General features: G+C 43.8%; 1 protein-coding gene across 1 annotated transcript; it reads right to left on the bottom strand.

Moving 5' to 3' along the window:
* Window positions 1-1,920: 1,920 nt before the first annotated feature.
* On the bottom strand, window positions 1,921-8,941 carry EPGN (epithelial mitogen). Its single transcript, XM_010015409.1, has 5 exons — window positions 8,905-8,941; window positions 8,338-8,427; window positions 3,140-3,260; window positions 2,267-2,419; window positions 1,921-1,975 (listed from the first exon to the last, which is right to left on the bottom strand). Exons 1-5 carry the CDS (start codon window positions 8,939-8,941, stop codon window positions 1,921-1,923), a joined length of 456 nt encoding a protein of 151 aa, XP_010013711.1.
* Between the last annotated feature and the right edge of the window lie 3,131 nt (window positions 8,942-12,072).

The raw sequence follows: 12,072 nt of genomic DNA, 5'->3' as shown, positions 1-12,072 counted from the left end.
CACAGATTGTAACTGCACTCTCACTACACACATGACAGAAAACACAGCAACTACCAAAAGCTGACTTGAAAATCAAGTGAAGTTTTCTCAGTGGATACTAAGAAAAGGTCAGAAGAATGGAAAGGAGCAAACAATACAGAGATCTGAAGATTTCGCTGGAGATGAAGAAAGCAAAGGCTGAGAGTTGGAAAATCAGCTCAGTGCCTCTTACAAAAGGCTCCTGTCAATGTGTAGAGGAAAGGACTGGTGCCGCTCTCCATCCAGTTCCTCACCAACCCTTTTTGTGTATGCACATGGCACTTCCTCCACTCTGTTGCATGGGGATTCCAACCAAGCAGCATGTGATGTGTTGTTTTTTTTACTGGTACCAAATGGAGAACCAAGATGACTCAGTTACTGACCAGATCCCCCGTATGAGGAGCCCATTGAACTTCAGACCACTTGAGTGTCTAACATGTATTTTGCCTTTCAAATCCCAGCCTTTCACACACATTTCAGCATTATCATTGTAGTTTCACAAATACACGGGGTTTTTTCAACACATGACATGCATCCTGTTGTGAAAATTAACTCACATTACAAAGAAATTGAGCTTTCCGGAAGGGCACCTCAATTTAGGAGCCTATATAATCCCTCACAATCACAAAGTACCTAACTGTCTTTTTCTCACAGATGACTAAGCACAGCAGATGCATCTACAACATGCATAGCTGAAATGAACATCTCTTAGAGCCACCTCCCAGTCTCATCAGCAGTTGGCAAACACTCCACCTGTCAGTGAGAAATCATAGATTGTCCCGCAGTCTCAGAACCAATTTTCTTCCCTTGTCCTCAAAAAAAACTTGCTACCTTTGCAGTTCTTCATAGACAAGACTCAGAAAACTAAGCATCTGATGCGTAATCTGTTTGTCCAAAATCCCTGTTTGTTTCTTATTTGAGTGGTCACATTGTGCCCATAGTGCGAGAACAGAAGGAAGAGAGTCTGTTTCCTGGGCAAAGCCATACTGAAATTAAACAACAACATTTCAGCTTCTCTACCAACTGAAGTCTTGTGCAGAAATCAGGGTGCAGCAAGGTCATGTTCTGCCTGAAGATCCAATGAACTGCTATACGATGTTAGGAAAGAGTAGAGTTCTTTGCCACGAGCACCCTCCATAATCCATTTTGACAAAGATGTCCAAATCCTCTGCTTGTCAAAACAGTAAGAACTTGCCATGCCCAGAGGTGTCATGACCTGATTTTCCCAAAAGTGCTTACTCTTTATTCCTAAGTTGAAGTAAACTTTTGAGAACCATCCATTTTGCTCAGTCCAAAGCATTTTATGGTTCTGTCCTTGATGGCAGCAGAAGCCTAAACTTTGTTCAGCACACTGAAGATAGCTGCTGTGTTGGAAACAGGCCTGTTTATCCACACACATAGGCATCAGACACCGAAATCAGAACCCAAATGGTGTCTTGGCAGTACATGAGGCTCAGAATCCAACTCCACTGTGAGATGGGTTGTGCTTTTCCTCCAGAGGAGGAGAAAAGAAGGGGAGAAAAAAAAAATAAACAGAAAAACAACCAAACAGAAAAGACCAGAGCAGAACACTGTACCAGGGCTTGAAATGACTGAGAACAGCTAAAACCAAGCAGCCCTCGCCTCAGCAAATACCACCCACAGAAGATCGTTGAGGGCTGCGAGTATTCTTAGCTTTTTGGACCTCGTCATCTAGCAACCTCTACCAGGAGGAAGTCTTTCTTCACACGTGAATGGAGCCCATCAGTTCTGCAGGATTTCCTTTCACGCACTTCCTCTCTCATTCCCTTCATGTCCTCCCATCAGCAGGGTGGGGTACCTGCCAGATGGCACAGGGCGGCCTTCCCAGCAGGACATTCTCTCCTTTATAGGCAAATTGGTAAGTGTCCCAATGCCATGTCTTCACAACGCTGTCTCGCCCATGCAGACTCTGTAGGGGGATTTCAATTTCCTGCATCTAAAACAGACAGCACAACGCGATGTTCATCAGACCAACCTAAAACCACAGCAGTGTGACCAGAACCTGAATCTAATCACCCAACTCATTTAGCCAGCCCCAGTGAAGATGCCTTCAGACCCAACTGGCAGATTGAAAGCAGAGGTAGGGTGTCAGTTCCTTAAAGATCACACCACAGACCAGCAATAGGCAGGAACACATTCCTCATGCCCTCAAAATTCCACACACTGTTTCTTCCTGCCCAGTACAATTCAAATGAACGTGATGAGAAGGTTGCATCATCTCCCATACCTCTTTCTTACGTAGCAGTAGATGAGAGCAAGTATCCCACTCGTCAGTATTCCTACACCAATTCCCACAGCAATGTAGCGTTCGTAAGAATTGTGTGCATACGAATTTAGTGTTAAATGTTCACACCTCTCACCATTATAACCTGCAAGGCACCTACAAAATAAATATACACCATGCAAACATTATTCAGGACTTCCCATGCTTTATATTGCAGAAACACATTAGTTTTCATCAGTCTTAAACTATTTAGAGGAAGTCTGAAAGAAGATGAGCCGAATCTGGTGCTCCATCAGAATGTCTTCATTCCATCAAGACTACAGTTGCCTCAGTCTATCTAGTTTAAAGCAAGCCCAAGGACTGCAGTCACAGCAGCAAACATACCCTCATCGCAGAGAGTGTGGATGAAGAGCACTGTGCTCTGCTGATCCTTAGCTACTAGAAGATCTCCAAAAGCCAAAGCTGCCCAGAAACTTTTAAGGACATCACAGTCCTTATCGGTGTGTAGGCAGTTAAGGAGTAAGGGAGATGCAGCTGACATCTTGGAAGATCCTGCCCCCTTCATTGTGCCCACTGTGAACATCTACTTATTTCTTTACTACTTACTCTAGCACCAGTTGTGATTTCAGCTGCCACCACAGTAGTGACCTACGAAGCTGTGAGTTTCTTCCTTCCTTAGTTACACACTAGCACAGCACTACTGCCCTGTTAACAGTCCTGGGCTATCAGAGCACTCAATCATGTGCTGAACTAAGCCTGCACATACTTGAAACTTGAAATTCATTTACCTTACATTAGGAACATGAAGCAGACAAAGAAACAATGCTACTGTTGTTATTTTCTATGAAGGATACTTAGAAGATACTTATTCTTTACTTGCATATGGGTTTCCTCAACTCGCTGTGGAAAGCACAGAGCCCATTGATACAATAGCTGTGGTGTTCTTCAAGACAAGTCTGCATAAGCTTCATGAGCTTTGGCTGCTCAGTGTAGTCTGCTGTGAAAGGGAAAAGAAGTCATGTTATATTTAGGGAAAAAAAGGTAATTTTAATTAATTTTCACAACTCAAGTTGAACAGACACTGCCTGCGGAAAACAATTAATGCACAGATTTACTGTGGTACGTCTCGTGGGCAGATTCAAGCACTGCTAAGCAGAACAAGCTTCTAAGACATTCCAGCATAGCTTTAGAGAAAGAAGAAACTGTAAATAAATTGCTTGCTTTTTGCAAGTATAAAATGATTTGCAAGTATAAAAATGATTCTGGGAAACTCCTCCAGGGTGACACCAGCACTATCCAACCTGCAATCCATCAGAAAACCCATCCCAGGAATATCAGGGGATTAGGACACAATGAGAGCAGGGAATTATTCTCAGTATACTTCCCAGCCTGAATTCAAAAGGTTAGTTCTTTTCTCCATCACAAGGCAAACTATTGCACTTCTAAACCTCCTGCCCGCCCACCCTGCAACTGAGCAAGTGATGACTGGTGGGATTGCTCCCTCCCTCCATTCTCCATGCTCTAATGTTCCTAGAGTGAACCATTATGCTTGCAAACACCCAAGACTGCCCAGATGGTCCTAATCATGCAAAAGCATGGTCCACAACTGTTAAGTTTCTGAATTTACACAAAATAATCTGTGTCCGGGTCAGTGAGCACACTTCTGCTTTGAAAGCACAGAAAACTAGTATCTTATTCCCACCCATGGCAGTTCAAATGGGAATAAAGGAGAAGTCAAAACTGTTCTTGGACATCTTATGCCCATGTTACATACCAAAAGAAGAGCACCTGAACCCAGAGGCTGGCATGAAGCTGTAACATGCACACAGGGGTGCAGCATGTGAAGAGAAAGCTCTAAAGCTTCACCATCCAAGCAGGCAGCTGTTTGAACTGGTTTCTCCACCCAGTTACTGGTATCCCTGGTGGGGTGGGGTGTCCAAGCAAGGTCTTACTGTTTCAGGGGACTGTTTCAGTGATGGCTGAAGGTGATTTCCTAACAGAGTGATGTCAATACAAATTTTCAGTTCTGACCACAATAAAAATAACGTCATGCAGGAAGTTGACAAGGTCTCCTCCAAGTGACTAGACAATGCTACACCAAGCAGAAACCTTCCTTTCTAACTAAATGCTGAATCCCATTGGATTCCAGTTTGAATCATTTAAGGGCAGGAATCCCCCCATGCACTCAACTAAGCGATTTGTTTCTTCATCCTTTCTGCAGCTTCATCACAGACCTAAGAAGCAATAAGAAAGAGCTGCTCAGCTCTATGCCTGCATGTTGGATTGATTCACAACTTCAGGTAGGTACCCAGACCAGGATTCACAGGAGGCAGGATGCTATCACTGTTCCTAAGATCAAACAACACTACTTTCAAAATAGTGCCCTGTGAAACCTGACAGAGTCATCAGACCTCCTGCTGAGAGAACAAGTAATAACTCAAGTCTGCTTGTAAAAGGACATGTTGGTTTACTGAACTTTCTCCTAGCAATTGAGTGACAATACATAACGCAGTGAAGGGTATGCTGAGACTGAGGCCCCATCTCTATCAGCCACTATCATCCAGCAGTGAGCTCTGTGCTACCACAGCCATGTTGTCCCCATTTAATGAAAGCAGAATGGTGTCTCTGCTCCAGAAAGCTCTGTGCAGAGCAGGCACACCCACAGCCTTGAACCACACACCCTGCAAGGGAAGAAGTTGGTGCTGGCTACTCACAAGCTCTAGTATCAAGCTCTGGCTCTTCTCTGCTGCCTCTGGAATGCTGTTGACAAGCTCTGGGGATGGGCTTGTTGGCCCACAGGACAGTCAGCACAGGACTAGGCCTTGGAGGGACAGATTTAAGGAAGAGAAGACAGCTTTTGTGACAAGGGATGGATGACACTAGTTTCTGCCCAGGAGGACTGTACGATGCTCACTGCCAGGGAAAGCACAATGGAAAACAAAGCACATGATTAACACCACTGCAGGGCTCAACATGCCACAAGGAAATCCAGGATGCAGGAGACCTGCAAAAGCCCATTTTCACTTAGGCCTAATGTACCTGCAGACAAACTACCACAGCTTGGCAGGAAAGAGCTTCAGAAAACAGCAACAGCACACTCATGCTCCCCCTGTGACTCTCCTGAAACACTTCAGCACCATTTCAGGACAAAAAGGGCCGAACAGCGCATTATAAAACCACTAACCATGACCACTCAGCAGGACCCCTCGATATTTCCTGCCACTAAAGTACTACTCTTCTCCTGGGCCCTGAGAAGATGTCTTCCGTACGAGTTTAGTATTTCACTTGCATCTCTGCCATATGGGGGGAAAAAAAACCCGAAACAAAAGGAGGAATGCATCAACTTACACACCAGAGGCACAAAATCCTCAGCCAGCTCCACTCTAACTTCCAGCAGCTGGATTCCTACTACCAGGACATCTCCCCTCATTTAGCCCATGGCTGCCGAAAGGTGGCAGCCTCCCACCTGCAAGTGTCTGGAAGAAACCTCGCACTGTACAGGTACATAAAGCCTCTTCCCGGAATGCCCTTAAAGTTCGTGCTGTCATTAGAAACAAAGGTCAGCTTACAGCAGAACCCTACCTAGAAAGCGTTGGAGACAAACATCTTGCTGTGCAGTGCACAACAAGCAGTACATTCCTCCACTGTTGTGAGAGGCAAGAGCTTTGTCCCTTGTGGGCTGCCAGATCAGATCTTAAATGCACACTCACAAATTCTAAGTGCTAATTATTATGACATTGCAGCAGTACAAATTACCTCTGAAATAATGATGAGTCTTGAGAAGAAAAAGAATAATTTTTCTAACCCATCCCAGAACATTATGCTAACTCATATCATACTATCCACCTAGATACTACATAAACTGTTGAATAAACACATCCATGTGGCCTTTCATATCACATGAGGAAAGGAAAGCATGCCGTGTAAGCACTTGACAACTGAGTCATTCAAACAGATACACTTGGCAAGATCTGACATGAAATCAGTACTACAGGTACTTAGAAGCCTGGGCATGCCAAAACTGACAGACCTGCAACAAGAAGAGCCAGCCACTAAGACCACGACAGCTCAACCTTCAAGTATGGTGCATCGGGGAGGAATGGGAGAACCAGAACGGGGACAGAGAGAGGGAAAGGGTCAGCCCCATGTGCAGGGCCTGCCTCACAGTCTGCATCGGAGACCCAGCTCACAGCAATGAAGGAATCTTGTTTTTCCCCAAGTAAAAGCAAGCCCTTCCTACTCCTAACTGCCCATTTTGCTACAGAGGCTCCCCTTCAGTCCAAACAGCATCCCAAGTTCTTATCCCTATCATGTCAGCTCCCAGCCAGTTATCCTCTCCACTACCTTTTCTCCCCTGAGTGATCACCAAGCCTGGCATTTCCTAGCCCCAGCACTAGTGACACCAAAGACTGTGTAATACAAAATAAACAAACAGGACATAAGCTTGTAAGTAGGAGGCAAGCAGATCAAGTAGAAATTAATGGTCTTGCCCAAACTACACCTCAGGCCCCAGAGGACTTGCAATCCCACAACAAACTGCCAGTTCCTCCAGTGAATTTATTTTCTTAGGATCTAGTATTACTGAACCTTGGATATGAACCTTACTAAAAAGTTAACTTGCACAGGAGATACAAGAAAACTTCAGAGAGATACAGACAGTTTCTCTGGTGACTCTTGAAGCATTTCTTTTCAATCTTCTTCTTGGAAATGGTATTTTCTAACTTTTCAGTGGCTTTGTGCAGCCTCCACCAAAGCATACTTTTAACTATCTGTGTAAACATGTATTTGCTTGGGAGTATGGTTCTACCTTTGAGGGGAACACACTCTCAGATAAAAGCCCTGTTACCTTGTGGACTTGCATAGCCACAGCTAGCCCAAAGGTACATGGGACTACTACAGACATGGCTCTGTCTCCCAGTAAAAAGCCTCTTATTTTGTTAAAACATGACCGTTGACTCCTGCTCTCTAGAAATGATACAAACAGGGTACTGCACTGCACGAGTCCCAACATATTTCATTAAATTCCTGTTTGCTGTATGCAGCTTTGGAAGTATTGTGGCACAGGCAAATGCACTAAACCAGACCACAGGTGTGATAAATCAGATTACTGCAGTCAAAAATCAACACCACTTCACATACGTGCGAGTATCTATTAGACAGATTTTACATACATATAGATGAAACCCACATATACAGTATATGTATGAACGTATATAACACTGCACTGTAACAAATTAGACAAACCCCTCTCAGCAGTTTGACTTGTTTTGAGAAAAATAAGCAGCTTAAGGATCTACTAAAAAAAGCTTGCAAGACATCCTGTGCTGACTTACAATTAACATATGATGATTTGTATGCATGTTTATGTTCTTTTTAAAGAACAAAGACATTATTAATTCTCACAGTTCAAATCCTTTCCTCCTTTACTGACCTGCCAAAACCTCAGTTCCAGATTGCACAGTTCTCCCAAAGAAATGACATCACTATCACCTCAAGTCACATCCAGAAAGCAGCTCGCAGAATAAACAGAGTGCTCTGGTTTCAGGTGTTGGCAAGGAAACAGCTTGAGTTCACATTTCAGTCAGAAAAGAAAAAGAAAGGAGAGAGAGAGAGAGCTAGCATTCTGAAAAGGGCTGGGGAAGCTGCAATAGCCAGAAGCAAAACTGCAACAGAGAAAGAAACTACTGAGTAACAGCAATGAGAGGCATGACTGGAAGTGACGCTTGCTGCATTCTCACTGTGTGTATGAAGTTTCACGCTGAAGACAGCTAGAAACCAAGCCCTGGTTACACAAGTAACAGAAACAGCCATCAGAAATGCAGATTATCTATCCTAATCTGCCTTAAAATTTCTGCTTCAAATTATAACTGTCTGTGGATAAAGAATCCTTCAGCCAGGCAACACTAAGCCTACCCCAGCTAAGCAGCACCTCTTACCTCAGGGGGAGATTTAAGGCTCCATGAAGAAAGCAGCTCATCTCACAAATAAAGCACACACAAATTTCAACAGTATCCAAGTGATGCTTTTTTTTAAATTACAGGTTAATAGAGACAATCAAAACAAGAAAGGAGTACCTTCAGCATTGTTTTTTGTCCAGTTATTCCATAAGTCCGTGCTAATGGATGAAACAATAAGAGCTGACTCTTCACTCAGTGCCCCCATTGCTGTGTAATGCAAATAGATGCTTACTGTAACAGAAAAACTCAGTATATTTATTCAAGATTCATATCATCCACAAAACATGCACCCACTTAATACACTTCTGATACCATGTAGCAATACAATAACCATTCATTTCAAACATTCTTGCCTCAAACTGCCCTTTGCCACAGAGAAATGATGACTGTGCAGAAACTAACTATTGTTTGTGAACTTCCAAAACACACATCCATTCTGTTCTCCACCATCACTTTATGCCATTTACAACACAGATACCTGCAATATACTACAATGATATAACTAGAAGTAGCTTCTTTTCATGGGGTCTACATTATACCCTATTAGTTTCATCCAAGTTTAAAACCACTTAAGTAATTCTGCTTTGCAACACCTTTGAATGCTTCTCACCCCTGCTGCTTATTTCATAAGAAGCTAAGTGTTGTTCAACAAAGCAATGCACCTTATGACACCCAGGAACATACCTTTCAGCAAAATATAGATAAGCATTCCAAATGCCATGGCACGCAGCTGCTTGAAGCACCTTCTCAGTTCCTCTGTCCAGGCAGCTCACGCAGCTTATCTGGGCTCCCGTGTCTTCTCTCGCACTTATATGCCATGAAGCGTCATCTGCTGCTCTCACCAATCAAGAAAAGGTGCATCTGGCAACAACCTCAGCCCCTGGGGCAACCACACATTTATTTAGGAAACTGCTATTATCTAGCAATGGGATCAGTTTTTCTTTTGAAACCCTGGTTTCCTATTACCCGTGGGCATAATTGTGCATGAAAAGGTACAGTTTTCAAGAGAGACGTGGTATCTGTCAGAGCAGGTCAATGAAATACAGCAAAACAGAGGCAAGTAAAATGAAGAATGATGTACTGTGGAAGATGTGACCTTTCTTTCCCATAGCAATGGAGTCTTGTGTTACTTCCAGGAGACCAGTCAGCATTCAGGATGCTACTTGAGGGTTCAGGGTCTGAGGACCAGCCCCTGTTTGCTTGTGTTCCTTCCCTGGTCCTCTGTGTACTGCATCCAGAAGAAGAACCATGAGAACAGCTGCTCCTGATGTTACAAACTGGTCAGACACAGAGATAATGGATGATGTTCTCCACTGGTGACTGCAGTGAGAAGCCTTTGCTGACAGGCTCTGGGGAGCCCATGAGGCACATGCTGATGGTTCCTCAGCCAGCCTTCCCTGTGCACAACCCTCTGAAGCAGGACAGACCACCAGCCCTGCACCAGGCATGGGATGCTGGCTGAAGCTATGCACAGTTGCGTGGAGCAGAAATTGAAAGCTGGTTAAGCACAGGCACAAAGAAGACAGCCAGAAAGAGCAGGTAAGCTCTGGCCTCCTGTAACAGGAAATCCCTTCATTACTCCTGCCACTACACTGCTATAAAAGCCCATCTCCACCTTTTCAAAGTGGGTATGCATAATGGGAACTATCATGCTTTTTACATGAAGTATTTACAGGTCTCTAAGACATATCTGTTACACTCATTTCTCACACTAAATGTCCCTCCTCAGCCCCAAATGCTGTCCAGCTTCCTTGGGCACAAGCGCTGGGAACTAGTAGGACTAGTTGACTCTCCAAAGGTAGAGCCAAACATACTAGAACCAGCAATACACACACAGCAACAGCCTGACTCTGGCTGAAGGAGAGCTACACACTTCACCCCAGCAACACCTTCCACAACTGATCTCCAAACAACAAAAACATTTCATAGTTTTTGTATTTTACAGCCAAAAATCTCCCGATAAAAACTTCAATAACTCCAGTCTGCTCAAGTTCTCCCTCTATGCTCCACTCTCCCAAGAGATCTTCAGGATTCAATCTAACCACTTCACATGTTAAGGGAAAAAACACAAGCTAGTTCTGCACATTTTAATTATGCCTTCTCCTGCTCATGGACTGCATTCCACAAGGCATTTCCCTTCCTTTGCTATCCTGAATTGCTGCATGCCTGCACGCTGATGGAGTACAGCCTGCACACAGGAGTGTTTCTGCCTGCCTGGATAACCTCTGCTATCAGTCCCTAGCAGGACCAAGGCTCGTGAGCCCTGCTTTCAACACACATCTACACAATAGTAGCTTAATCCAGCGTGAATCCACGATGTGGCTTTGGCATTAGGCAACAGACCTGGGTGCGGCAGGCCCATGAGAAGGCTCCAATGGATAAGGCTGGGCCTCTGTCCACTACAGGGTGTTCATGGTTGGACCAGGCCTGGCACATGAGCATGCTTTTTGGGGTGGTTCATAGGCCCTTCCCTCTGGTTGCTCCTTCTGGATGTTCCCCCAGTGGAGAATGCTCTCATAGATGCATCTGGCAGCTCTGAACATAGCACGCTGCTGATTAACACCTCGATCTCACTAACTTTTGTGTAATGCTAACCCAACCGCAGAGGTGAGAAATTAAAAAGCTTTAGATGACAATAAACTGTTTGCAAAGCATGAAAGAAGCAGACTTGCTCAAGTGAGATAAGCGTAATGCCATAAATTGTTATTCTGCCAAAAAAAAAAAATGCAGAGATGATTAGAGTTAAATCCAAGGAAAGAAACACTGATCTAGAACAGAAAGGTAAACAGATGAAAAACCTCATGACTGAACATGCAGAGGACATCCATTCACTCCACTTGTAACACACTGATACAAGAAAAAAAACACCACAGTCACTCCCAAAAGCATGTTAAAATTTCCCCCCAAGACTAATGTAAGAGTAAACAAGTCTTATTCCATCTCAGCCGATGCTGGGCTGATCAGTCTTCTCTCCACAAGCACCTTGATCCTCCTTACAGTTGTAACTACTGCTTAATTTTAAATGGATAAGCAAGTTCACGCACTCTTGGCACTACACCTTTAGCAATGATTCTGGCAGCCTCTTTGGTAAATGCTGCATTCAACAGAACTCTTGGGAATTCCATCACAAGAACCATCAGCAGAGAAGTGGTGCTCCATCCTGGTTCTTTTATTACAATAAGAGCATTTATTTTGTTTAACACAGGAGTATTTTGCCACAGGTTTTTTTAACTCCCTTTTCAAGTTATCTAGAGTCTACTGGCAAACACCTAAAGCTCTTGATAAAAATAAATCAAAGCTATCCCAACTGAGATAAAAACACCAAGACAGAAGTCCAAAGTGGCTTCAATGGGACCTGGGGTAGGCTCTTCACGTCAATAGTGCACACAGTTCAACTGCCACCTTGGCAGTCACTCCATTCCAACTTCCACATTGCATGAGACTAGTCTAGAGCCATCTTGGAACTAAAATTTTTAGCAATAGAAAAGTACTGATCTTAGTATCCCATCTAGCCTTCTCTAAGCGGTAAAACATTGTAGCCAAGGATTCACAGAGCTGAGCCTTACACTGCGGACTAAAAACAGCCCTTCGTGCAGTTTTGGAAATCAAGAGAATAATTACTTAATAATGGCTTAAAATTCCAACACAAACACTTCATTAGGGATAACCTCTTGCTTTTTTTTTCCTCTTCTTCCCCCACCCTGTTATACATATGATGTATGTACACGGTAGTTTTAACTACGTTCTGCCTAACTGAAGTCTGATCTAGCCCAGACACCTATTCAGTTTCTTGCGAAGGGTGAGGGTGTTACGCACCAAGACATTTTGTCAAACAAATCCAGACATGGAAAG

Source organism: Nestor notabilis, unplaced genomic scaffold, assembly GCF_000696875.1.
Source record: "Nestor notabilis isolate BGI_N333 unplaced genomic scaffold, ASM69687v1 scaffold3255, whole genome shotgun sequence".
Lineage (NCBI taxonomy): Eukaryota > Metazoa > Chordata > Aves > Psittaciformes > Psittacidae > Nestor > Nestor notabilis.
The sequence above is the reverse complement of the archived record's forward strand: the minus strand, read 5'-3'. Positions and strand labels throughout refer to the sequence as shown.

Coding starts and splice junctions, on each gene's coding strand:
- EPGN (XM_010015409.1), bottom strand. CDS start 8,941: ATGGCATTTGGAATGCTTATCTATATTTTGCTGAAAG. Junction 3,261..8,337: donor GACAAAAAACAATGCTGAAG/GTACTCCTTTCT, acceptor TCCCTTTCACAG/CAGACTACACTGAGCAGCCA. Junction 2,420..3,139: donor TTGAGGAAACCCATATGCAA/GTAAAGAATAAG, acceptor TTTATTTTGTAG/GTGCCTTGCAGGTTATAATG.